General features: G+C 36.1%; 1 protein-coding gene across 5 annotated transcripts in view; it reads left to right on the forward strand.

Annotated features, from left to right (window-relative positions):
* TRPM7 (transient receptor potential cation channel subfamily M member 7) overlaps positions 1-27,705 on the forward strand; it is a 109,182-nt gene extending 81,477 nt beyond the window's left edge. For 3 of the 5 annotated variants that reach the window (XM_070580319.1, XM_070580343.1, XM_008513843.2), the window contains 14 exons: positions 794-861; positions 2,145-2,204; positions 6,762-6,858; positions 9,709-9,779; positions 11,566-11,600; positions 13,784-13,809; positions 16,012-16,062; positions 16,142-16,207; positions 16,835-17,118; positions 17,248-17,330; positions 17,488-17,693; positions 20,675-20,726; positions 20,826-20,932; positions 26,224-27,705. In XM_070580319.1, coding sequence (XP_070436420.1) covers positions 794-861; positions 2,145-2,204; positions 6,762-6,858; positions 9,709-9,779; positions 11,566-11,600; positions 13,784-13,809; positions 16,012-16,062; positions 16,142-16,207; positions 16,835-17,118; positions 17,248-17,330; positions 17,488-17,693; positions 20,675-20,726; positions 20,826-20,932; positions 26,224-26,354 — 1,337 coding nt within the window. In that variant the 3' untranslated portion in view covers positions 26,355-27,705. Of the gene's footprint in view, positions 1-793; positions 862-2,144; positions 2,205-6,761; positions 6,859-9,708; positions 9,780-11,565; positions 11,601-13,783; positions 13,810-16,011; positions 16,063-16,141; positions 16,208-16,834; positions 17,119-17,247; positions 17,331-17,487; positions 17,694-20,674; positions 20,727-20,825; positions 20,933-26,223 lie in introns of those variants that run through there. The other 2 variants (XR_011528454.1, XR_011528459.1) reach the window with 2 other exon arrangements.
* The last annotated feature ends 106 nt before the right edge of the window (positions 27,706-27,811 follow it).

A 27,811-nucleotide genomic window follows, 5' to 3' on the forward strand; every position in this document is an offset into this window, starting at 1 on the left:
ACCAACAGATCAAGGATTTATAGCAACTTTTAAGGCCCACTATCTGAGGAGAACCTTTTCCCAGGCTATTGCTGCAACTGAGGAAGACACTGATGCAATTCTCGAAGGATTACATCTGTGACTGCATCAAGAACCTTACTTGAGCTTGGGGTGATGGCACCAAGGAGTGTATGAATGGCATCTGGAAGAAGGCATTCAAGAGGTTTGTCCATGACGTCAAAGAATTTGCCAAGAATGAAGAAGTTGCAAAAATCAAGAAGGATGTGGTTGAGGTAGCAAACAACTTTAACCTGGATGTGGATGAGGATGACATTGAGGAACTCCTAGAGGTGGTTTCTGTGGAATTGACAAATAAAGAGTTGATCGGACTGGAACAGGAAGGCATAGCTGAAGAATAGGCAAGAGAAAAGGAAACTGCAGGAGAAGAAAAAGAACCTCCAAGAAAATATTTAATCAAAAGATCTATAGGAGGGCTGGGCCCGCAGCATAGTGGTTAAGTTTGGCGTGCTCCACTTCGGCGGCCCAGATTCAGATCCCAGGTGCTGACCTACACTGCTCATCACCCATGCTGTAGTGGCAACCCACATGTAAAAGAGAGGAAGACTAGCAACAGATGTTAGCTCAGGGCTAATCTTCCTTAACCAAAAGGAAAAAAAAAGCCATAGGAAACTATAGAGCCATCAAAACTACTTGGAAAAAATATAAATCACTTGTTTGTATAGAGTATAGGCAATGACATTAAAAAGCAAATACTTTTTGTTGTAATTTTTTTTTTTTTTTTTTGCTCTTACAGGACACAGAGATAGCATGGATTTACAGAGGTTTAAAGAAACACCAAACAAAATAAAAGAAATACTCTCGGTAAGTAAATACTTATAACAGCACAATTCAATTTTACTTCACTATTTTGGGGTTTAGTTCAAACATAGGATTAAACTTTTTTTTCCCCGGTAAAAATACTGTTTTAGCATGACCATCATCAACATGATCCCAAATGTTGAAAGTATATACAGTTTGAAAAAAAGAAGAAACAATTCAGGAATATGAAAAAATGTACAAATAGCTTGGGTTTTTTTATCAACTAAAATAAAAAACATCACCTATTTAACATTTTTCTTTTTAAAAATGCTTCTCTCTATACATTTTCCATTGACTAAATACTTTTTGAGCTCAGCTCTTCCCCAGGCCCAAAAGTTTATTAGAACATAACCCTGATTCTTGGGGCCGGCCCCGTGGCCGAGTGGTTAAGTTCACACGCTCCGCTTCGGTGGCCCAGGGTTTCTCCAGTTTGGATCCTGGGTGTGGACATGGCACCATTCATCAGGCTACGTTGAGGCAGCGTCCCACATGCCACAACTAGAACGACCCACAGCTAAAATATACAACTATGTGCCAGGGGGCTTTGGGGAGAAAAGGAAAAAATAAAATCTTAAAAAAAAAAGAACATAACCCTGGTTCTCAAGGAACCTGTAGTCTAGTGATAAAAAGCAGAATATGCCAGTAACTACAATCTAATGTGTAAGTGTAAGATATTCAATAAGTGTTTGTTAAAATGTGTAGAACAACTAGTGAAAAAAGTATGTTTCCTGGCTGAAAATTAGTTTTTATTTCTTAACTGTTGCTTTCATAAGTTACCCATAACTGTTTAGAGCCTTAAGGGTAATAACATAAGCCACACTAAGATAATTAAAAAGACCTGGAAAAGTGTTATGCTTCTCCATCCCTTAAAGAATTTAAGTTGTGGAAATGATCAAGTGATAAATAAAGTAAAAACAACATTATTTCTAAAGCTAAAGCTAAGGAAATGATAATGACATAATATCAGAGTTTCTATGAATGATTGTTCCTCATTTGATCCATAGTTAATTGTGTAATTACTGTCAGGACATATTAATTATCACCCTTCATATAAAAGGTAGACTGAAGTGCATTTTGCAGATACAAATACTAACATTTGTATTTTTAATAGCATATATTCTGATTAAAGTATTGTACTAAAATAAGTAACTTAGTTTAATGTCTATTAACCTGATATTTAACTTAGAATTTAATTGGTGATTATATGCAGTTGAGATGTAATGATTACATGGGGTTCTTTGTCTTTCTTTATTTGCCTTCAAGTTTGTGTTTCTTACCTCAAATAGGACCAGCAGAATGATGCAAGAAATACGATTATGGAGTATTCAAAGATGCCTAAATATCAGGTAAAGTTTCTTTAGTATATGTGGGAGTCAGAAAGTCAGCTTAAAATGTACATGTACCTTTAGATGGAAGAAGTAGGTGTTAGTTTAGTGGATTTCTAAGACTAGTTTCCATGATGTTTTCTAACCATTTTAATTCTATGGCATACCTCTAAAGATCAGAATTTTCCATTATGTATATAATGCCTTAAAGAGAAGGACAGAACTGAATAAATGGATTCAGTGCATTAAGGTAGCCTTAGCTGACAGATGATAAAAAGAAAAATAAAGGAAGAAGAATGGAATGAGAAAAAGTAATCAGTAGAAAGAAGAACAGACAGATCTCCAACTGAAGACATCAAAGAAAACGTCATAAAAGGAGCAGCATAAACAATAGTGAGGCATAGACAGAGGATATATAGAACTCAGTGAAGGAAATGTTAGTTTGACTAGTGAATAGGTTTATCATCTGAGGGAGTAGCAGACAGGGCTAGAAAATGATCCATTATTAGGGGAGTTTAGAAGTATATTTCTTGTGTGTGGATGACTCTTCTCCATACACTTATTCAGGAATGCAGGCTTACATTGTCTCTTCCATCTTATGGCTCTTCTACCCGCCAGGGTCCTGTGATCATTTGCATCCAGCTAACAGAAGGGGAAGGGAAAGAGAAGTGCAAGAGGTTTTTTATGAGGCAAGCCTAGAAGTGTAGCACACATTATTTCCTCTGAAATTCAAAGGGAGAGAATTTTGTCACATGCCGTTGAAGTTTTTTTTTTTTGGCCAATGCTCCTCTTTTTGCTGAGGAAGACTGGCCCTGAACTAACATCCATGCCCATCTTCCTCTACTTTATATGTGGGACGCCTACCACAGCATGGCTTTTGCCAAGTGATGCCATGTCCGCACCCGGGATCTGAACTGGTGAACCCCGGGCCGCCGAGAAGCGTAACGTGCGAACTTAACTGCTGCGCCACCGGGCCGGCCCCATTGAAGATTTTTGATTATCCTCATCGGACCACTAATCCAGCAACAGCTGCAGGATGAATGAGAGAACTGTAAACACAGGAGATTATTAGGAAGTTTTAATCATAACTCAGAAGAGAGGTGATAAGATCTTGACATAGACACATGGAAATGGAAAGAAGTTTCTAAGCCTAGATAATAGTGACTATTTTAGTACCATGTGTAGAAATAGGCAATTTAATTGGAAAGAATGTGAATTAGTATGGGAGGCATTAGATTATGTTTAAAATAATTAAATGTGAGAGAATAGTAAGCCAGTAAGGTAGGAGTATCTAAATGGTAGTTGCAAATGTAAGACTACAGCTTAAGAGAGAAACCAAGATGAATGATATATATTGACAGAGGGTATCTTTAAAAGAGAGAAGATAAGGTGAGGAGTAAACCTGAGATTCAGATGTTCCCACTTCTTACGAATTAAGAGGAGAAAAAAAGTACAATGAAGTAACACTCATAGTGGGACAGTTATCATGTTGAAGCAGTCATCACAGAATCAATGCAGAAGAATTTCAAGAAGGGAGAATGTATAGTAATTGCTGATACTTTAGAGAAGTCTAGAAGAATAGGATCTTAGACCACTGAATTAGGTGGCCTACGTGAATACAATTTTAGTGTATTGGAGGATGCAAAATAAAAATTGTGGAGCTTGTAAGAGAATAGAGGAGTTAATATCATTATATTCAGCAATAACAAGATGGTTCAAGAAGTTGAATGAGTAGCAGACTTACTGGAGGCTTTTGTTGCTTTCTTAATTTGCTTAGTAAATAAGAAAGATTTATGAATGTTTTAATATGAGGGAAAGGAGCCAGTAGGGGAACCAAAGTTTTTTTTAAAGTTGTGTCTCTTGTTTTATCTTTTAGTTTCTTACAGGGAGGGAGAACCGATTGGAATTATAATTTAAAAAGCAAGGAGACATAGATGGAGTGAAATCAAGCACTCAAAGATGCTGATCTTAGCAAGAAAAGTGTAACTTCTTTTGAGATAGGAGGACTGACAGAGAGGATTGTCATACAGATAGTTGGAGTTGGAAAGAAATGCTAAAAGTCTTGAACTTATCACTTAAGATCTGTGTGTTTTATTGTATATAAATTATACAAAATCTTTTTAAAAAATTAAAGGAGATAAAAGATAATCTGGGAGGAATTTACTTTTCCAGTAACCCTGTTGGGAACTGGGGTGGAGTACGTGAGATAGAGAAGGTTTAGAGTAATCATTGTGTGGAGTTGTTAAGAACTCAAGAGAAAACCAAGAATATGATTTCTCAGCCAGGGGGTTGAAAACAGCATGAATTTTTAGTAGCCATATCAGCACTTGGATTTTTGCCAGGAAAACTCTGCAGCCTGGGGGTAGGTATGGGGAAGGTAAATCTTTGGAGTGATTCTGACTAAAGAATTGGCATGACACCACAGTAAAAGGTTAGAACTGCTGACTAGGTGGAACTCTTAGAGTTGTCAAACTTAGCATGTCAGAATCTCAAATTCCCCATCATCTCCCTGCTCAGCAGACATATTTCTCCTTCTCTGTTTCCTACCTCTGTTAATAACATCAGCATTCTAGTTTACCAGGGCAAAACTACATTCTTACTTTTCCCTTCCAACCAACAGCCAATCTAACTGGTTTTGACTCCTAAATATTTTTTTAGTATGTCTGCTTCTCTCAGTCCTTAGTAACAATTACCCTGGCTTAGGCTGTCATTCTCTAACTTTTTTTGTTGTTCAACTTTTAAAATGTCTTTAACAAGGTGTTACGACAGTTGAAAGAATTGTATCACCACATTGGTGGCATCATTTTGCTGTTGTGAAGCACTTGAAATACATAGGAAATTGTTTAGGATGAAAGGGTGAGCCATCAGGGTTTCTCCACAGATTTCGCATTTTAACAATGAACCCATTAAATGAACTTAAAGCAGGAGTACAGAGTTTTACAAATAACTTGAAGCCCACTTGTTAATTCCATACTAGAATTTCTGTTATAGAACCATTGTTCTGTGAAAGTGATTGTCATTGTATCAAAGGGTATGTCTCAAGGAAGTTTCTTAAATAAAGCAAACAAGAAGTAGCTAGAACTGGTTCCAAAAGAAACAACTAAAATCAGAAAGGAAATTACTGTTGCTTTGTGACTACAGGAAAAAGGTTAGCACTCTTTAGCTTGGCTGTATAAATCAGCTGTAATGCGAAGAGTGTGGAGCATCTAAGGTAGAAAGGCTTAATTTTCTTGAGATAGTTGAGTTTATTTAATGAAAGTATAGTTTATTGTGATAGTAACATTTTTTAACTCATTGGTTCTGAGAGGTGATAGAGGTTTGGAAATATTTTAACGTTGCATAGAAGTGTGACCTATTTATAGTTGAAGAGAGGAAATGACATGAAGGTGTCAGATCTTCCTCATATTAGTTTAATACAATTCATTAGTTGATCTGGAAAAATGAATAGGTAAAAGGAAGAAAGTGAGAGAGAGTTATTAGCTACTAAAATATTGTACAAGTAGAGTAGTGGAAGCATGAATATTTAGTAAAACATTTTGAAGACCCTTCTATAAATAAGAATTTAATAAGAAGAGTTGGGTTAGAAATTGATGAGAGAGGGAATGCTTTGTCAGTAAATAGAAATTGGACAATTGGGTAGAAGTTTGGAAAAGTCTGTGTTCTCATATTGCTTCATAAGCTCAGGTGAATTCCAGATTTCAAAGTAAAAGTTCAAATCATAAAAAAACTTAGTAAAATAGAAATATTAAGTCAGTAAAGTCAGGAGGGCTTCCTAAACATACAAAGAGTAGAAAATATTAAGGGAAGGATGCAAAGAGATTTAAATAACTGAAAATGTAGAGCATAGGGGCCAGCCCCATGGCCAAATGGTTGGGTTCATGTGCTCTGCTTCGGCAGTCCAGGGTTTCACCAGTTTGGATCCTGGTCATGGACGTGGCACCGGTCATCTGGCCATATGGAGGCGGTGTCCCACATGCCACAACTAGAAGGACCCACAACTAAAAATACACAACTATGTACCAAGGGGGCATTGGGGAGAAAAACAAAAAATAAAATCCTTAAAAAAAAATGTAAAGCATAGATAAGTCAAAACAAATTTGAAAAAAATTGAAATTTGACAAACAATAATCATAAAGATCTTTGTTATATAAACAGCTCATATATATCATTAAGAAGGCTACCAAAACCCCCCAAAAGAAATCATTCCTCCCGTCCTTCACCCTCAAATCGTCAATGTTAGTGTAAAATAGTAGCTTTTTCTTTTTTAGGAGAATTGATAAATATTTTATTATTTTCCCTACGTTTTCCCTTTTTTCCCCCCCCAAATTTTTATGACTTGTGTTACTATGAAAAGGGAGTCCTTTGGATGGATTTATGAATTATAGGCAAGTAGGATATTTTGATGTAGTTTTGGGGATTGACATTAGAGAAAATAACTGTAATCATAGTATACCTTTTGGTGTCCAGGTAGAATAAAGTGTATGGAGCTGTATAGATCCAGAGGCTCTCATACTGCTTAGAACAGTGATTTGAAATTCATTAAATTGTTTTAAAATTCTGTCTGTGTACAATATGCAGAATGATATTCCTGCTGAAAACACTTTGAAACACGTGAAGTCCCATGCTGGATTTACTGAGTATCACAAAACTTCTATTCCTCTTCATTCAGAACAAGGTAAGTGTTTTGACTACCTGAATTATATTAGCAAACATACTTGTTTAAGCTTTAAGTGTGTTTTATGTATATCACACCACCAGAGCAATGAATGTTTCAATGGTCAGAAAATGAAGATTCTGGTTCATCATTGTTGCCGTAACCTTGAATAAAACGCAATCCTAATATTCTAATATTTTTTTACAAATTGTTTAATCCTTAAAGATGAAATATAAAGACTTGCTTTTTACAAATCTGCTGATTTTAACTTTTACAAATGAATCTGTTGTTTTAACCTGTATAGTCATTTAGTCAACATATTTTTCTAATTTAAATTTAGAAATAGCTAATACATTTATTTGGTTCAAAATTAAAATACACACACACAAGCACTTTGAAAATCTGTCTCCCTCTCACTCCAGCCCTACGCCTAACACTATTTTCGTTTATCCTCTAGTTTCATACTTGTATAATCATATATGACATTATAGTCTTTTCTCTCTCTCATCTTTTACAGGAAAGGTGGCATAGCATACATGTTGTTGTACACCTTTCATTTTTCACTGAAAAATTTAATGGCCTGGGGATGTTTCTACATCATGGTTTTTTATGAGTCAAAGTTAGATATGCACACAAAGTTATGATTATTCAACTTTCAATTATGTTCATATGACCTTTATAAAGTTCCTTAAGAAAAAGTACACTACCTTGTGCCCCTCACCATCATTTCCTCTTTCAGTCTCTTGATATACAGCAGTGTCAAGTTGGGTTTCTTCCAGGAGTGCAGGTTGTTTTAACATTCAAAAATGTAATTAATCATGATAGTAACAGATTAAAGGAGAAAAATCATATGATCGTCTCAATAGCTGCAAAAAAGGCATTTGATGAAATTCAACATCCATTCATGTGTAAAACTTTTAGAAAACTAAGAATAGAATGGAATTTCCTTAATCTTGAATAAAAGGTTTCTACAAAAAGTTATCACAAATATTATACTTTATAATGAAATACTGAAAGCCCAAGATGGGGAACAAGACAAAGATTCTGGCTATTGCCATTTCTCTTTAACATCCTAGCCAGAGAAGGGAAGAAACATAAATGGTAGAAGGATTAGGAGAGAAGAAATAAAACTCATTATTTTCAGGTAACATGGATGTTATTTGTAAAGTTAGTATGCTTATAATTTTGCATCCTCATATTTCAGTTGTAGACAATATCCATTGATCTCCCACTAAAGAAGGCAAAGATTGAACTCTTCCCCCCCCCCCACCCCATTTTCTGTTCCCAAAACACACACACATGCTCCCACATGCCTTTACCCTTTTTCACCAATATAGTTAGATCATAATTTTGGCTAAATCAGCTCTAGATTCTCTGCCATTTGACTACATTTCTTCAAGATACTCAGATATATAGTGTATTCTTTCAGTTTCATCATCTTGAAAAAGTTTTGCCTCGGGTCTTTCATATACTTCAATCTGGTCTTTTTGCTCTCTATGCTTGGGGTACAACTTTTGGTCTAAGATTTCCATTCACCATTCATCTGAGGTTTTCCTTTATTGTATCATTAAGTTGTAAATTCTGTCAAAGTTAATTTAGTATTTGACACCCTGCCTTTTTTTAAGTAGGCTTAATTCTAAAGTTTGTTTAGGATAAACAAGATACGACAAAGGTGGCATCTTAAATCAGAGGGGAAAGATGAACTATTCTATTTTTTTCCATTACTGTCAAATGATGTATGTAGAAAATTATTAATTTCAACGTTGTTATAGCAAGAGATTGAAATCAGATGTATGTATAAAATCATTAATTTCAACATTTTGTTATAGCAAGAGTTGGAATCAGACCAAATGTCCATCAGTAGGAGTTTAGTTAAATAAATTATTCTATATCCATAGTATGAAGTTCGGTGTAGCATCAAAATAGAATAGAGAAATCTGGGACCAGCCCTGTGGCCGAGTGGTTAAGTTCCTGCACTCCACTTCGGCGGCCCAGGGTTTCGCCAGTTTGGATCCTGGGTGTCGACATGCCACTGCTCATCGGGCCACACTGAGGCGGTGTCCCACATGCCACAACTAGAAGGACCCACAACTAAAAAATATACAACTATGTACTGAGGGGATTTGGGGAGAAAAAAAGCAGGGAAAAAAAAAGATTGGCAATAGTTGTCAGCTTAGGTGCCAATCTTAAAAAAAAAAAAGAACAGAGAAATCCTCTGAGTACTGATAAAGATCTCCAAGCTTAAAGTTAAAAAACCAGCAACAAGGGGCTGGCCCCGTGGCCAAGTGATTAAGTTCGCGCACTCCGCTGCAGGCGGCCCAGTGTTTCGTTGGTTCGAATCCTGGGCATGGACCTGGCTCTGCTCATTAAACCACGCTGAGGCAGCGTCCCACATGCCACAAGTAGAAGGACCCACAACGAAGAATATACAACTGTGTACTGGGGGGCTTTGGGGAGAAAAAGGAAAAAAATAAAATCTTAAAAAAAAACCAGCAACAAAAAGCCCCAAGATGTATAAAAGGAGGGGAGTACTTACAGCCACACACACACACACACACACACACACACACACACACACACAATATCCCTGGAAGGGTACACAAGAAATTAGGAAACAGGGAAGAGTAAGACTTTTTCCTTTATACTCTTTTGTTTCTTACTGCCTTTTCACAAAAATAAATTGACTAATTGAGATGTCCTGCCAAGGTACTCCTGGGCCTCATATTACGCTTGTGTTCAGCAGTGTTAGGGAGAGGTTAAGGTAATCTTATGAAAGTTATACTATGCCTAGAAACACTTTGTGTTTGGTTAGCTCGTACTTTTTAAAATTTTAGTTGTGTAATTTTTCATTTTCTTTTAATTTTCTTTAAGTGGAAAGTAGCAGTAGAAGGCCATCTGCAGAGGAAACTCATGAAGTAGATTCCAAAGCAGCTTTACTACCGGTTTGTACATTTCAATTAAACAAATGCATGTTTTTAAGTACGTATTTATTAGAGAAGAGCTAAAACATGATCATGTTTTATTTGAGAGTTTATCTAGCTTTCAAAAAAATTTTTACCCTGGAAAACTGACATCAGGACATGAGTAGCAGTTATAGAAAAGAGTTTCTTCCTATAGTGGTTAGTCAGAAATTTTTAAAGAAAAATTTATGCAAAAGAAAGGCAGGAATATCTGTTTAAATTGAAACTAATTATATGAAGTCATTCTCAGTCATTTGAGATAATATTTGATTTTACAAAGACTCTTTAAAAGCAGACTCTAGCGACCAAGACGAATAGCTTGGGAGAAATTAGAAAAATTGCTCCTTTATAGTCAAAGTATAGGAGGGAGTGCTCATAATTATCCTGGATTGTCAAGAACATATTAACTTACATTCTGCTGTAAGAAGATAGATTGTATTATTAAAAATCATATTATTAAAAAAACTATTTCCATGGGTAAAAGGGGTTAGTGCACACAGAGTTTCACAGTAACAATTCCTCCTTTCTGGAAGGACCTATCCTGAAATTGATCTGCACAGTTTTGCCAGAAATAAAGTTCTGTTGAATATGATCTCACAGTGTCAAACTATAAAACTTATGGGAGTCAAATTACAGAAGGAGTATGAGACTGCTAATAATTTAAGAGATTAGAATTATTGGTTACAGATTATAAAATAAGAGATTAGAATTATTGGTTACAGATTATAAAATAAGTATGATTCAAGTTATTAAAGCTATGAAAGAGAGTATTACAAATATGAAGAAAAGAAAAGAAACTACTCAGAAAGACTGGAAAATTTGAAAATAATCTAGAAATAAAAAATAACTCAGTGAGGGTTAAAATAACAGATTAGGCAAGCTGAACGGAGTTACTAAATTGGACCAGAATGTAACAGAATTATAATTAGATGGAAAATGTATTAAAGGTAAAGAGACATGGAGAATAACCCTAAATTGGCGTTGAGAAAGTAGACAGAATTTGAAGAGATAATACATGGCTTAGAATTTTCCAAATTGATGAAATATATGGAGATTCAAATTCAGAAAGTCTCAAACTGGGAAAGTAAAAATAAATCCATACCTAGACATAACATTATAAAACTACAGAATAAAATCCATAGGTACATATGCATACAGAAAAAGGCTTCACTGAAATATGCCTAAATGTTATTAGTAATTTCTTTGTTTCCAGTTTGCATGATTTTAATTTTTCTCTTTATACTTTGATATGTTTTTGTTTTGGCAATGGGCACGTATTTTTAGAGTCATAGAAACAAATGTAGGGACTGGCCCGATGGCACAGCGGTTAAGTGTGCACGTTCCGCGTCCCACATATAAACTGGAGGAAGATGGGCACCGATGTTAGCTCAGGGCCAGTCTTCCTGAGCAAAAAGAGGAGAATTGGCAGCAGTTAGCTCAGGGCTAATCTTCCTCAAAAAAAAAAAAAGAAACAAATGTATATTTTAAGAAAACAAAATTGTCATCAGAAACAAAGAACTGACTAGACTATAACTGTGTTAAAGGAAATAACACTCATGAAATTCTTTATTCCACTTTGTGGAATGGCCTTATGGTAGTTTTATCCATTTGTTGTCTGACTAATTCAATTGTATGAAAAAATGACTTCATATTAATTTTTCAGCCCTTCATTCTTAAAACATACTATAGGAAACAAACTAGGGTTAAACAGTTATGCTTCATCTAGAGATTTTTTTCTTTAACTTTTTGTTTTTGATTTTGACTAAAGGATTGGTTACAAGATAGACCATCAAAGAGAGAAATGTAAGTAAGCTTTTTCTCGTTATTAGCCTGAAAAGTATCATAGTTATTGAATGTTGCTTTTTTTTCCTGCTATTTGCATCATTTCTTTAACTCTTTTATCTATGGATGATGATTATTTTAGCATCTCCTATGTTTACATAGAAGAGATTAGGGGAATTCATTTATTAGGTTTATGTACAGATTTAAATTTTTAATTTTGTATAGTTATACTATAATTATAGTCATACTATAGTTACAACTGTACTAAAATCTTCCTTATAATGATGCAGTTATGATTTTATTAGTCCTGTTTCCAACTTGCTTTTCAATAGATTTATTCAGAGACCTACTTTGACACTTTAGTTTTGTATTTGCTTAACTTCTCTGCCCATGATTCTAATCAAAAAACCTTGCATCTCCTTTTGGAAAACACTTGGATAATTAGAGCAGTAATATACAGTATACATTAGAAAGCCCGCATACAGAGAGACCCACTAGAAAGCTGATGTGGTAATCCAGAACCAAAAGTAGAAACTAAAGGCAATCTGACAGGTAATCATCCCCAGAGAGTAAAAATTTTAAATACAGATTAAACTTAAAGATAAGAATCAAAGATAATCTCTGTATTTCCAGCCTGAGAATTAGTATTTTAGGATTCCAAAGGACATTTACGAAAAATATCATCTTGTTTTGACACGCATTTGGTACTGGAAGCATGATAGAGTTACTCTCTGATGTGGACTACTTGAGAAGGGAAGCCACTTTGAGGGAAATTATTATACTTTCTACAGTGTTTCCCCCGTTTCCTTCTGTGCATCAGGAGTAGATGTGAATATATAGACAAGAAAATAAACCAGGTGCCACATGGAATCGCAGTTCAAATTCTTTGGGTATCCTGGTCCTAGTTGGCATTTGGACCTACCTATAGTCAGATCTCTTCAGAGAATACTGTCTCGTATAACCAAAACTGTAGGATATAAAGACAGAATAGGTCCTTGAAGTTAATGTTAATTCAGCTAACAAGAGCACATTGTCTTACAGAATACTTACCCGTAGAAAAAGCCAGAAAGGTGGATTTGGTCAGCACTCTTTGGGTGCTGAGAAAAGAGTTGTTTTTCAGCAGCAGACAAAAGGAGGATGCTAGGGTCAAAATACTTCCTATAAAAAATGTTAATATTATTAAGATGAAAATCAGTAGACACATCAGGATCAGATTAAATGTAAGAGCTAGAAGGAGACTGCACAGGTTCTCCATTCCAGAATGCCTCTTTGGACCTAGTCCTTTTAGTGCTAAGAAAGGCCACAGAGCTGGATAATGGGAGAGCTAAGCCTCTAGCCCATTTTTTTCTTGATTCCCATGCCACTCCCCTGTCTACTATACCTGTCTCTCTAATTTGCACTGGAATCTGTGGAATTAATAAAACCTCCATTTGGTACCAATATTTGATGTTATAAATAAATATATTCAACAATGGAAAAAATTTTTTTCAACATTAGAAATTGAGTTTTGCAAAATGACATCTCTTTGCTGTTCTCTTAGTTCTTTGCCCATCTATTCTATTGAAGTATTTTTAGAATCCTGCAAAGTTATTTTAAGATGTTGTTATAGTGCTGGAATGAATCCCCACAATAGAGAAGTCATGGAATATTTTGCTCTCTTAATACCAAACCTTCAGTTTGGCACCAAACTATGAATAATGTTTATGTAGGCATAAATTGGAGGTATGCGTTTTTAATAAAGTGTATGCATATGGATATATACATACCCATGTATGAATTTGGCCATTGGCCTAAGGGAAATGGCAAATGTTTAAACAAAAGTGAATCTGAGGGCTGGCCGTTGGTACAGTGATTAAGTTCACACATTCCGTTTTGGTGGCCCAGGGTTCGCTGGTTCAGATCCTGGGTGTGGACATGGCACTGTTTGGCAAGCCATGCTGTGGCAGGCATCCCACATATAAATAGAGGAAGATGGGCATGGATGTTAGCTCAGGGCCAGTCTTCCTCAGCCAAAAGAGGAGGATTGGTGGCAGGTGCTAGCTCAGGGCCAATCTTCCTCAAAAAAAAAGTGAATCTGACTCTCAGAATTCCTTTAGTAATGTTCTATTAAATAATCAAATAACTTCATAAAATAAAAATTATGTGGTAGCCAAAACGAAAATTGTGGCACAACTTTTATAACATAGTTTTTGATGTTTCTTTAGGCCATCTGAAGAAGGAACATTAAATGGTGAGTCCATGTTGTAGATTTAGTGTGAAGAAATGAGGAACCGTATATGACCTATTATAGCAAATACCACTTTATCCTGGGTTAGAAATTTCAGACTTCATGTTTGAAAAAGCCAAGGTAGTAAGAAGTTGTTCCTTCAGCTAGTTTCTCTTCGATATGTATGTTTCACAAACACATGAACTCACCATATGAATGATAATCTATTTACTGTCTTCCACCCCGCTTCATCTCTGTTCCCCAGCCTGCTCCTTCCCTTGTGTTCCCTGTTTTCATGAACAGTGCTCTCAGTCAGCTAGGTGAAACCTGAGAGGGAGTTACTCTTCATCCCCTTGCCCTTGCATTCACAAAGTCCTGTTGTATTTACCTCTTAAATATCTCTAGAATCCATCCTCCACTGTACATCTTGCTGGTGCTTTCAGTTTAGACCTTCATCATTTTAAAAATTTTTTATTGAAGTGTGATATGCATACAGAAAAGTGCAGATAAGCCTCCATGTCAGTGAATTCTAAGTGAACATTCCTGTGTAATCAGCACCCTGATTACAAAACACAGTTTGCCAATATCCCAGTTCCTTGTGTCCTCTTCTTGTTATACTTCCTGCCCCTAAATAACATAGTAGATTAGTTTTACGTGTGTGTGTGTGTGTGTGGAATATATAAATGGAATCATACAATGTGTACTCTTTGTGTCTGGCATCCTGTTAATATGTGTGCATGAGATTCATCAGTATTGCTTTCTATAGTGATAGTTTGTGCATTCTCGCTACTGTACAGTATTTCCTTGTGTGAAAATATTGAATTTATTTATCCATTCTAGTTGATGGGCATTTCGGTAGCTTCCAGTGTATGGCTATTATGAATAGTGCTGCTATGAGCATTCTTGTTCTTGTCTTTTGGTAAACATAGGTATTTGTTTTCTGTTGGGTGTATACCTAGGAGTGGAATTGCTAGGTGGTAGGGTACGCATATGTTCACATTTAGTAGTTACTGCCAAATAGATTTTGAAGTGGTTGTACCAATTTGGGCTCCCAGTTTATCTTCTGTTCTGCCACCAGAATGATTCTCCTAAAAGATCTGATCTCGTCACTCTTCTGCTTTACGTTTTTCCCGTTGTCATTGGATAAAATTCAGTATCCTTTCTTAGCATGGCATATTTGGCTCTTAACTGTTTGGTATTTCCTGTTTCTGTAGCTTTACCTCCTAAAGGCATGCCTATACTCTTCCTCATTAATTTGCAATCTTGGTTGCATATCTGAATACTTCTAGAGAATCACTTATATGATGACACATACCTACACAATTATAATTTTTTTGGAGTGAGATCTGGGTAGGTGTATGTTGAAAAAAACCTCACAGGAGATTCTGATCCATATATAAAATAGTATTGAAAACCACTCTTCTGTTCATACTGAACAATTTGCAGTTTCTCAAGAATCACATGCACTTTAGCAATTCCATGCCTTTGCAAATGTTGCTCTAACCACACCACTACCTTCCAAACTACCCTCGTTTCCTCCCGGCTTTTCCTCTGAGTAGCTCTTCAACCAGGGGGCATTTGGTACCCCTCCTCTCATCTAGTCTGTGTGTGTGTGTGTGTACATACGTATATATACACACACTTATATATATTTTATACTTATCACACAGTATTAAAACTGTTGACTAACTTCCTTTTCCTGCAAAACAATGTTCTTTTTCATTTATGTTCTAGAAACTTAACACATAGCAGATTCAATTTATACTCCATCTTTCTCACTACAGTTAACAAGTAAAATCCTCAAATACATTTAGAGATGGAGGAGGGGCTTTTTTGGTGTCACATTCCAGAAGTTCATCTTCTCATGGTCAACCCATTAAAATGGTTACGTGGCTACGGGCCCCAGCCCCCATAGGTCTAAAACTAAAAGATACGTATATATTTTTTTGAGTGGGAGTTACAGGAAGAATGCAGTTTATGACAGGAGTGTGAAGCATCAGTGTTTCTGCCCTTCTGGGTGTCCGAGTGCAGTTACCACTAATCTGGCGTAATGAAATAGGATAGTATAGCACACAATGGACATATCTTATTCCTTGTTTTTTCTGTTTTTGTGAAGAGAGCTTTACATGAAGGAAACTTAGGATGATTATATGAGCATGTATGAGCAAAAATTTATGCTGCATTAGTACTTTTAAAAGGGTCTCATTTGTTTATTTGCCATTTTAGGTCTTGCTTCTCCATTTAAGCCAGTTATGGATACAAATTACTATTACTCAGGTCAGTAGTATTAAAAAACAAAATTTAGTAATATTTCAGCTTTTAGAGATTTCATTATTTCTCTCTCATTTTTATGCAGCTGTGGAAAGAAATAATTTGATGAGATTATCCCAGAGCATTCCATTTACACCTGTGCCTCCAAGAGGTAAATCTGAAAAGTAAAGAAATGAAAGAGAAAATCAACGCTTTATTAATATGTGGTTTTAGCTATAATATAGAACATGGATGGTGACAGAAAGGAGGAGGATCACATGAAGTGTCCATTTCATATAAATTTTAATTATCCTGACTACTACAGTAGTCACTTATGTTTAAATAGAAGAAGGAAGCATCAGGAGTATTGAATTTCTCTATTTCTGGCATATTCAGAAGCAGTAGTGTATTTGAATCAGAAAAGCTCTTGATCCGTTGTCTAGTAATGAAAGCATAGATAAAGTGACTTCACGGGGTTTGTGCAACAGATACTTCTAAGCTCTTGTCTAAAAGTGTAATTTAGAAGTCCAATTGCTTTCTAAAAGTTTTTTTTAAAATGTTCACACTTTCATAGAACTTTATCATTGTTAATACACATGAATTTAGAGATATTAGTAGATTCTTGATTTCTAAGCATTTGTTGCCCTTAAACTTCTTTTATAAAACTATAACTTGGTCCGTCTTATCTTTTATTCCTTACTTAATCCTAACCAAAGATATCTGATTTTTAGTTTTATTCTGCCATGTCATTTTTAAAGAGTCATAATTTGACTTTAAAATGTGTCCATTCCTGTTGCAGGTGAGCCTGTCACAGTGTATCGCTTGGAGGAGAGTTCACCCAACATACTGAATAACAGCATGTCTTCTTGGTCACAGCTAGGCCTCTGTGCCAAAATAGAGTTTTTAAGTAAAGAGGAGATGGGAGGAGGTTTACGGAGAGCTGTCAAGGTACAATGTACCTGGTCAGAACATGATATCCTCAAATCAGGGCATCTTTATATTATCAAATCTTTCCTTCCTGAAGTGGTTAACACATGGTCAAGTATTTATAAAGAAGATACGGTTCTGCATCTCTGTCTCAGAGTAAGTGCTAGTGAATGCATAACAGTTGAATGTTCTTTGAGTCTCATGTTTTCACTTTGAAAGTAGGATAAACCAAATAAAATCTTAGTTTCAATGTTGAACAAGGGTTTGTTTTTTTCTGTTCTGTAGGAAATTCAACAACAAAGAGCAGCACAAAAGCTCACATTTGCCTTCAACCAAATGAAACCCAAATCCATACCGTATTCTCCAAGGTAAATCTTTAGATTTTTCTGGGATCTTTTAGTGTTATGTGGATAGCATTCTCTTTTCACCTTCATTATTGATGCTAAATATTTATTTATCCATTTTAAAGATCAATTAGAATTTTATTAACAAAACTACTAGTAATGTCTATAACTTCTTCATAAGGTTCCTTGAAGTTTTCCTGCTGTATTGCCATTCAGCAGGACAGTGGTTTGCTGTGGAAGAATGTATGACTGGAGAATTTAGAAAATACAACAATAATAATGGTGATGAAATTATTCCAACTAATACACTGGAAGAGATCATGCTAGCCTTTAGCCACTGGACTTACGAATATACAAGAGGGGAGTTACTGGTCCTTGATTTACAAGGTAAATTTATTAAAATATTGCTGAAGTGAAATTGTACAGTACCTTCTTACCCATTCATGTGTTATGAATGATATACAGAAATCTGCTAATTTATAGATAGGTAAAATCTTAGAGCAGTAGAAGGTATTAAAAAAATAGGTTGATAACAGCTTTGGCATGTAGCCATCAGGGCCCCAAATCGTGGGATCTGGCTATCTTAATTGTTGTTCAGGTAATACAGATGTTTTAATAAGCAAAAACATGAAATTTCTTATGCTACTTTTAGATGTGTAGCCTTAGTCGTTTAAAAGTATGAAAGACCATTTGTTTTGCCATGAACTAAACTACCTAAATATTTAGTGGATTGAAACAGCCATTTTACATGCTTACAGTTCTCTGGTTCAGGAATTTGGGCGGGACATAGTAGGTAGAGATGGCTCGTCTCTGCTGTCTCTTCAGAGGATTCAAATGACTGGAGATGAGCTTGGACAGGTTGACTGGAGTTAAATGTCTCATGTCTGTTCATTGACAGCTAAATTCCTCAGTTTTCCACCAAAGATCTCTCTACATAGCTAGCTAACTTGGGCTTTCTCATAGCATGGTAGTTTCAGGTAGTTAGACTTCTTACATGGCAGCTGGCTTCCTCCAGCGAGAAAGCCGTAACTCTTAGGGTTAGGCCCAGAACTGGCCCAGATCCCTTCTGCCACATTACTGGTTAAGGCAAGTAACAAAAACTCAGACTCAAGAGGTGGGGAATAGATTCCAGCACTTGGTCGGTGGAGCAGTGTGTATACAAGGAGGGAAAAACTGATCATAGCCATCTTTGTAGACATACTCTGTTGTAGCTGTAAAAGAAAGAAAAAGAAATTGTGGCTGAGAGAGGGCAGATTTGCTTAGGGTAATGTCTGTGCAGTTTTGCAGCAGGGTCAAAGGAAAGTACAATTGAGCAAATTGCCAGCTCTGTCTGGATGATACTTTCACATTATAGCTTCCATATTTTTTTTCCCTAAAGAGCAGCCTTAATTTCAAATGTCAGCACAGACTAGATTTCAAAATCACTAAGAATAACTGTTTAGAATGTTCATCAGTTAATGACTTCTTTCATTATGTAGATACTCACAAACATAAAAGATTTGTTGAAAAGCAAACAGTTGGTATTGATTTAGCTCAAGAAAGAAAATCTGTGTAAAAATAACTCAGTAGTTCATTTTACATAAATAAGTGTTTTATATATAGTGAAAATTCTTATGTATGTTGTTAGACAGGCCCATCCAATTAAGTAAAAAGGGTCTTAGTTAAAATATATTCTTAAATAAGTATCATTTAATTATCTCCAAACATGCATAGGAAGTGAGGCCAAACAGATTTTATAGTTAAAAAGATGGCAGTTATTTTCAATAACAAAGTAATTGTGATGTTCTGTACATAATTAATAAGTTCATGGAGGCATTTTTTCAGATATTATTTGGATGATTTTATGATAAAATGATTATTTTAGATGACTGGTACAAACAAGTGAGACAGTATGGAAATATATAAAGAACAAAGTGTTTTCATCTTTACTGTTTCCCTCTCTGAAGACAAATACATAAAAGGAGGCCCTTTTTTTCTTATTTTTAATCATTTTGTGTTGTGGTGGTTTTCCTCCTACTGGGATCATGCTGTGTGTGTGTGTGTGTGTGTGTGTGTGTGTGTGTGTGTGTGTGTGTGTGTGTGTGTTCCACTTGAGGTTTTTTCCACCTAACAGTATATCATGGGCATCTTCTGGGTTGTTACTGATAAATTTGGGTTATTCCTTTTAATAGCTGCAAGATAGTCCGTAGTATGGAGGTATACCATGATTTACATCCTCTATTGAGAGACATTCATCCTATTTTTAGTTTTTTTGCTACTATAAACAGTGATGCAACAAACATACTCACATATTGCTCCTTTTATTTCCATAAAGTATATTCCAAAGTTGGCTTAGTAAGAAGAGATGAGTGCAATTTTAAATAGCTACTGCCAGGTTACTTTTCTAGAAAGTTGTAGGAATTCATACTTAGCACTGTGTGTGAGTGCCTATTGCTCCACAATCTCTCCAGTACTGAATATTCTTCATATTTGCCAGTTTGATGTATCATATCATTTTTTAATTCTGGTTTTTCCTATTATGAAATTGTAATGTTTTATTAGATTTTGTTCCAATGGGTTAAATATTTATGATTATTCAAATGGCAGTAGGTGTTCTTTCTTTCTTTGTATGAATGAGTAGATAGAGAGAGACTGAAAAGATTTAACCACACATATAACATCTCTGGGGGGGGCTGGAGGTGAAGGAAGACGTTCATGATCTTATTCTTCATGTAATCTGCATCTTTTGCAAGAAGATGTATTTATGTGTTACTGTGTGGATTTTTTTGTTTTTGTTTTTTGGAGAGGAAGATTGGCCCTGAGCTAACATCTGTTGCCAATCTTCCTCTTATTGCTTGAGGAAGATTGGTCCTGAGCTAACATCTGTGCCAGTCCTCCTCTATTCTGTATGTGGGTCACTGCCATGTCATGGCTGGATGAGTGGTGTTGGGCCACCAATGTGGAGCACATGGAACCCAAGTACCATGCTGCTGGGCCAGCCCCTAGTGTGTGATTTTTTTAAATCCACAGCACTTTTTAAATGGCCTATAGATTGTCTTCATGTGAAACAAGGGCAGATTGTGTAGACCTTTGCATAAGGAGATAGTTGTTTATGACCTTGGCCCTATTGCATCAGGAGCCCACATGCCTCCCTACTGACTCTGACGTTAACTCTCATTCACATTGCAGGAGCTCTTTGTTCCCAGTGCAGTGTTGAGGTCATAAGTCAAGTTATGAAATATCAAGAGAGAAAAACTACTTTATTGAATAATGTAACATTGTGGAGTGGTTGATGATGTTATAAAATCTCTCATGACTTTATTTTGCAAATGTCAATGTTTATATCAATTATATAATACAAATTGTCTTTTTTATGTATACATGTAAAGGTGTGGGTGAAAATTTGACTGATCCATCTGTGATAAAAGCAGAAGAAAAGAGGTAGTAAGTTTTAATAATTCCGTTGACATATTTTCATAATTCAAATTCTACATTTCTATTTGTGTAAACTTTTTTTTTTTTTAACTACCAATTCCACAGATCCTGTGATATGGTTTTTGGCCCAGCAAATCTAGGAGAAGATGCAATAAAAAACTTCAGAGCAAAGCATCACTGTAATTCTTGTTGTAGAAAGCTTAAACTTCCAGGTAAACATTTTCTTAGTCAGTATAATGTATAAATTGTTAGCAAAGTTGGTTACTACAATGCTTTATAACGCCAGAGACAGAAATCCACATTGTTGGTTATAAATGGGTCACTGCTTTCTTTCATTACTTATAAAAACACAAACTTCATTCATTTAATACGTATTTATTATGTGTCTGCTGGATGCCAGGAATTGTGCTGGATGTTGACAATATAATAGTGAAGCAAACATGGTCCCTGCCCCAATGAAGTTTAGGCAAATCATGAATACTGACAAGGTTAGCAGGGAGTTACAGGACTGTCATAAATACCAAGCAGAAAACGAGAACAGGTAAGCAGTCATTTAACACAAGCTTAGAGGGCAAGGAATGCTGCCTGGGGAACTGATGGATTTGCCTCTAACTGAAGGATGAATAGGCTTTCAAGCTAGCCTGGCAGACAGTTGGGGAAAGAGTATTCCGCTAAGCAGGAACAGGAACTGCGGATATATTCCCCCGTGAGAGTAACTTTCATCTTTGTATTTGAAGGACTGCAACTTACTGGCAAATTCTAACACAAACCAGTGGTTCTCACTCTTTGGAGTGCATCAGAATCCCCTGTGGAACTTTTTAAAAATTACAGATGCCTGGGACTCACCCTCGAGCTGTATTTCTTAAAGTCGCTTTCATTATGACCAATAATGTAGTTGTTAAGAGCTTGAAATTGGGAGCCACACTGCAGGGTTCCAGAGAATAACTATACCACAGAGCCGCTTTTTTTTTTTCTTGTGAAGAAGATTCTTCCTGAGCTAACATCTGTGCCACTCATCCTCTACTTTGTACATGGGTTGCTGCCACAGCATGGCTGATGAGTGGTGTAGGTCTGCACCTGGGATCTGAACCTGCAAACCTGGGCTACTGAAGTGGAACACGCTGAACTTAACCACTACGCCACGAGGCCGGCCCCGAGGAAAGCTTTTTGATAGTGTTGTTCAGGCTTTTTATATCCTTGCTGATTTTCTGTCTGCTTGTTCTGTTGATTACTTAGAAAGAAGGTCTCTAAGTATAATTGTGGATTTGTCTGTTTTGCCTTTCAGTTCTGTCAGTTTTTCCTTTATGTATTAGGTACATACACATTTAGTTGTTATGTCTTCTAGGTGAATTGATTCTTTTTATCATTATATAATGTCATGGTAATTTTCCTTGTTCTGAAGTCTCCTTTGTCTGATATTAACATAGCTACACCAGCTATCTTTTGGTTAGTGGTTTCATCAGGTATCTTTTCCTAATTTTTTTACCTATGTATATTAATTATATTTAAAGTGAATTTCTTGTAGACAGCATATAGTTGGGCCCCAGGCTTAATTTGTTTTGTAAAATCTAACATTTCCATCTTTTAATTGGTGTTTTAGACCCTTTACATTTAATGTAATTATTGATATGGTTACATTTAGATCTGCTGGGTGTTGTTATCTGATTGATGTGTGTGGTTTCTTGGAGGCTTTTCCCACCCCTTTCTGCTTCAGTACTTTATTTTATTTTTATGTTTAGTTTGTAGTGGTGGTTCTTAGGTTTCCTTATCTAAGAATGTGTGTGTTTTGCCTTCATTCCTAAAGGATGTTTTCACTAGATCTGTAATTTTAGGTTGACACTTCTTCCTTTCAGCACTTAAAAAATGTTCTGCTGTCTTCTTGCCTCTGTTATTTGTGATGAAAACTCCACGGTCATTTGAATTGTTCTTCCCCTGTCTGTGATATATGGTTAAATCTCGCTTCTTCCAATATTTGTTCTTTATCTTTGGTTTTCAGCAGTTTGATTCTGATGTGTCTACTTGTAGCTGTCTCTGAGTTTATCCTGTTTCAGGTGTACTTAACTTCTTGAAGTTGCAAATTTATGACTTTTATCCAATGTGGGGAGTTTTTAGCTGTTAGTTCTTCAAATATTTGTTCTGCATCAAATCTCTTTTCATCTCTTTCTGGGGATCCCACAATAAGAAGATCAGACCTTTTGATGTTGTGCCCCAGGAATTGGAGGCTCTAATTATTTCCTTAAAAATTATTTTTTCTCTGCTGTTCAGAGTGGATAATTTCTATTGGTTTATCAGTTTCACTCATAACTCATTCTTTGTTTCTTCTGCTCTTAAGCTCATGCACTAGATTTTTTTATTTCACTTATATTTTTCAGTCCTGGAATTTCCTTTTGGTTCTTTTTATACTGTTATTTCTCTGTGGAAAACTTTTTTCATTCATTTCAAGTCTGTTTGCCCTACATCATGGAGTATGGTTATAATAGCTGGTTTAAAGTTTTTGATCCTTCTACCATCTGGGTAATCTTGGGATTGGCATCTCTTGATTGTCTTTTTCTCTGAGAATTTTTGGAATTTTCCTAGTTCTTTGTATCTCCAGTAAGTTTAGAATGTGTCCTGGAGTTTTTTTGAATGTTAACGCTGTGAGATTCTGGGTCTTGTTAAAAATCCTCTAGGGGGTGTTGATTTTTGTTGTTTGTGTTAGTAGGCAACCAGTTGACTTAAGTTCAGTTCACAAGTCCCAGTCTGCCTTCTGTGTGTGTGATTCCAATGTCAGTTTAGTTTTTAAAGCCTTTTTAGTGTCACTCAGGTCTGTCTCACATGTGTGTCAAACAGGGGCAAGTCTGGGACTTGAGTGGAGGTCTGCACCATAGTTTAGTGCTCAGAGCCTGTGCTATGATATCTTTCCACGTAAGTGCCACTTAAGGGTGAGCCTGGGATTTCATACACAAATTTAGTGTGTCCCTCTCTCCATTTTCCTCCTCTCCATGATTTCTTCCATACTTTGTGACTTCCCAAGGGCCTCTTTTTTTTTTTAGCCTCCCTGCTCTGTCACACACTTCCTGCAACTGGGTCTATTTCTGGTGCTAAGTGGCGAGAAAAAAATACTCTTTGGATCGTAGTGGTACCTATTCTCAGTTCTTCTGGTCAGAGAGAAGGGTTTCTCTTGGAATTGTAGGTGCTTGCCCAGCTGCCTCCACCACAGGAGCACCTCTTCTTGACTAGGGCTTGTCTTAGGTAAGGGCCAGAGGAGCAAAAAAAGAAAAATGAAAATCAGGGTATTCCAGTCAACATTCTCTATCCCACAGGGTCCTCCTTCCTGATCCTCTAGCCAGAAAGTCTTGGAGCTTTTTCTGTCTGTGCTCACTGTACATTTCTGAGATCAAGCCATCTTCAAGTCTAAGCCTAGAAATAGGAGAGAAAAAAAAACCCAGGAGACACACCACCATATAAGTCGTTCTTCAAGCTCTAATTTCCTTCCCCGGTACCTCTCCTGTCACTTTTCAGAAGCTCAGATAGTTGCTGTATGTATTGTGTGAAAAGTTTTTACTTGTAATCAGTAGGAGAGAGAGAGTAGAAAATGCTTTAGTCCATTTTAGTCAGAACTAGAGGACACAATGGTGAATTTAACAAGCGGCCCCGATACAATTTTTGGGTACGATTCAATTTTTAATAGCAAATCTGTTTTTGAATTATTATTATAATCAGGATTTCACAGCTTGGAATTAAAAGCAATCTAATCCGAATGCATCATTTTATAGAACATATAATTAAGAGTTCAGATGATTTGCCCACGGTTACACCATTAGTTAACAACATTTTCAGGACTTGAATTATAATTGTGTTTCTCTCCATGGTTTTTTTGTGTACAATACAGCTACAGATTAGTTTGCTTTCTCTAAGGCCATACTGGCATAGTCTTAAATTCAAAATTTATCAAAAATTATTCATGCAGTAGCAAATATGTATTTGGATCATTGAATGAAGGCTTTTACTCAAAATTAACAGTTCATATTCTGAGTGTCAGTTCTGTTTTATATGGAGATAAAAGTATAAGGGTATATGCATGACTATAGTTAGTTTAAAATATAAATCTAATGTTACTGCATTAAGTTTTCCAATTCTGCAACTGTTGATTTCATCCTATCTCATATATATAAATACAATATACATACTGATAGTACCAGATTTAACTGAAGACTTAATTTCTTTTCTGAGCTCCTGTTTCTATATTCAGTTTCCTACGTTTCTACTTGGATACCCGAAAGTATCTTTATAACATGTCCATTCCCTAACTCTTAACTTTCATTTCCCACCCCCACCCACAAAACTGCTTCCCCATCTCATTTATGGTTACCCAGTTGCTCAGGCTCAAAACCTAAAAGCTAGCTGATTCCTTTTTTCTCTTACCTTTCATAGCAAATCTGTCAAATTCTATCTACTCTAATTCCAAAATCCCTCTAGAATTCATCGAGTTCTCGTCATCTTCATTGCCACCATTTTGTTTCCTGGATTCCTGCCAATTACCCCCTAACAAGACATCAGATGATAATCAGCATAGTCATTTAAAACAAATCTGATTATGTTCCTCCCTTAAGACTGCTTAATACCTTCCAGTGGGTTTTCATTGTGATCTGTACCCCTTACCATAGTTTGCATCCCATAAATCAGGGGTCAGCAAATTTTTCTGTAAAAAGCAAGGTAGTAAATATTTTAGGCTTTGTGAGCCACATGGCCTGCGTCACAGCTACCCAGCTCTACCATTGTAGTGCAGAAAGAGCTCTAGACAATCTGTAAACAAATGAGCATTGCTGCGTTTCAGTAAAACTGTTTACAAAACAAGCAGCAGGCCAGATTGTGCCACAGGCTGTAGTTTCACAACCCTTGACCGGTAACTGCTGCTAGACCTCAGTTCTACTACTCTTCCCCTCGTTTACTATGTGCCAGCCACCTACGCCTCTTCCTGCCGTTCTTAGAACACGCCCAAGCCATTTCCGCCTTAGAGTCTGCAGGTAACCTCTTTTCTAGAACACTCCTCCTAGAGCTTTGATAGGTCACATCTCAGTGTTCAAGTCTTCACTCAAATGTTAACTCCTGTGGCTTTTCTGTCAGTGCTGTCTAAAAGCATCAACCTTATACCATGTCCTCATCACACTGTTTTCTTTGAAGCACTTGTTACTGCTTAGAATTCTGTCATTTTTCTATTTGTTTTTCTTTACGCACAAGAATATAAGCTCCATGAGAGCAGGGACCTTATCTACCTGTTCATTGCTACATTTCCACACTTAGATGAGTTATTGACTCATGGTCAGCAGGTAATGATTATTTGTTGGGTGAATGAGTTATTTCATTTCTATGTGTATAAATTTTGTGACCTTGAATTTGTTACAACCTGGTAGAAAATAGATCTGGCACGTTTAGAGGAAAATTCACTTAGAAAATGTTCCTAATTTTCCATTTCTAGGCAATACTGACCTTTTTCTTCTTTTTTTGTTGGGGTGATATATAGATCTGAAGAGGAATGACTATACACCTGATAAAATTCTGTTTCCTCAGGATGAGCCTTCAGATTTGACTCTTCAGCCTGGAAATTCCACCAAAGAATCAGATTCAACTAATTCTATTCGTCTAATGTTATAATATAACTGAATCATTGGTTTTGCCTATGCCTCGCAAACATCTTACTGTGTCATTTTTCCTGCAGGAGGAGATTGTTTGGTAATATAGAAAAGTATGTGCAAATTGAGTATGCTGACTCTGGCACAGTTAAAAGGTCAATATTCTTTGAACCTGATTAAACTAGTCAGTCAGGAACTCCCTGTAGGATACAGCTGACAGCTGTTAAATTTTAAAGGTAAAGGGAAATTAGTATTTATAACTTTTTAAAGAGCTCTTTTTAGCGGAGGATTTCATTTGACTTTGTTCTGGTGAGGGTGATACCCTCTCATGTGGTGCAATACCATTAACCAAAGTTAGGTGTCTGTGCAGATTGTATTGGCAGCTGGTTTCCTGCCGTTGAGCTAGCAGAATGAGGAAGTCACCCAGCCTTTGGTTAAGTGGCTGTCAGATGTCTTCCTCAGTGTGTTTTAGTGTGCTCAGTGGTGATGTCACTCATTCCCAGCTAGATGCTTGTTGGCCACGGGAAAGGAGATGGCTTGTTATAATTCTAGATCCACAGGAGTATGAGAAGCCCAAGCTGAAAACTGTTTTCTAAGAGAGACTTTATGAATCAGAGTTAGGCTCCATATTTAAAGAAAGAGCTGTTTTTTTCTTAAATAGAGCCCAAATTGTGCGAACGTATTAGGATCTTTTTTAAAACATTGTTTTATCACGTCATTGCTAAGTAGAAGAAAGCCATGGTAGACTGGTATAACTAAACATATCAAAGGAGAAACTTCACTCACTGTTGCAGAGAAGAGAGAAAAGTTAAAGTGCTTTTTTCCCCGCCTCTGTCTGTAGTGACACCCTGGAATTTACAGACTTCTCCAAAGATTTTATTGACCAGTATATCAAATCCGAATGTAAACATGAACTCTTTCATATATTTAAAATTGTGTAGGAACATTGTTTATGGTACTTATTTAAGAAATTGAGTTGGGTCATCATTATGTGATGTCGGGAGAGATTACAGTGCAACTTTACGCCAATAAAATGTAATTTAACTGCCCCAGATGTTGTGGAATACTTAACAAGAAAAGCTTTTCAGCTGACTAAAGTTTTATGCTTTGATTTTTTTTTCTTTCTTTTTTTTTCTTTTTGTTTGTTTCTTAGGTACTAATTTTAATTTTTATTTGGGAGGGAGCAGTGTAACTCTTATGTGTATTCAGTAGTGTATCTCATAGATACAGACAAGGCAAAAAGAGATAAGCTGTTTAAATAGTGTTTAATATTGATGGGGGAGAAAGAAAAAGTGTATTAAAGATATTATACAATATACATTTTGTATATCATTAAATCTTTAAAAAAATAAATAAATTTATTCTTGTTTACAGATGTTTAGTGAGTTTAATCATTCTAAAAAATTATCTGAAATTTTGTGTTAATTCATTTTCACAGTATCAGTTTTTTTAAATGAACCATTTAATCCCCTGTCCTGT

This window comes from Equus przewalskii, chromosome 1 (assembly GCF_037783145.1).
Source record: "Equus przewalskii isolate Varuska chromosome 1, EquPr2, whole genome shotgun sequence".
In the NCBI taxonomy this organism is placed as follows: Eukaryota; Metazoa; Chordata; class Mammalia; order Perissodactyla; family Equidae; genus Equus; species Equus przewalskii.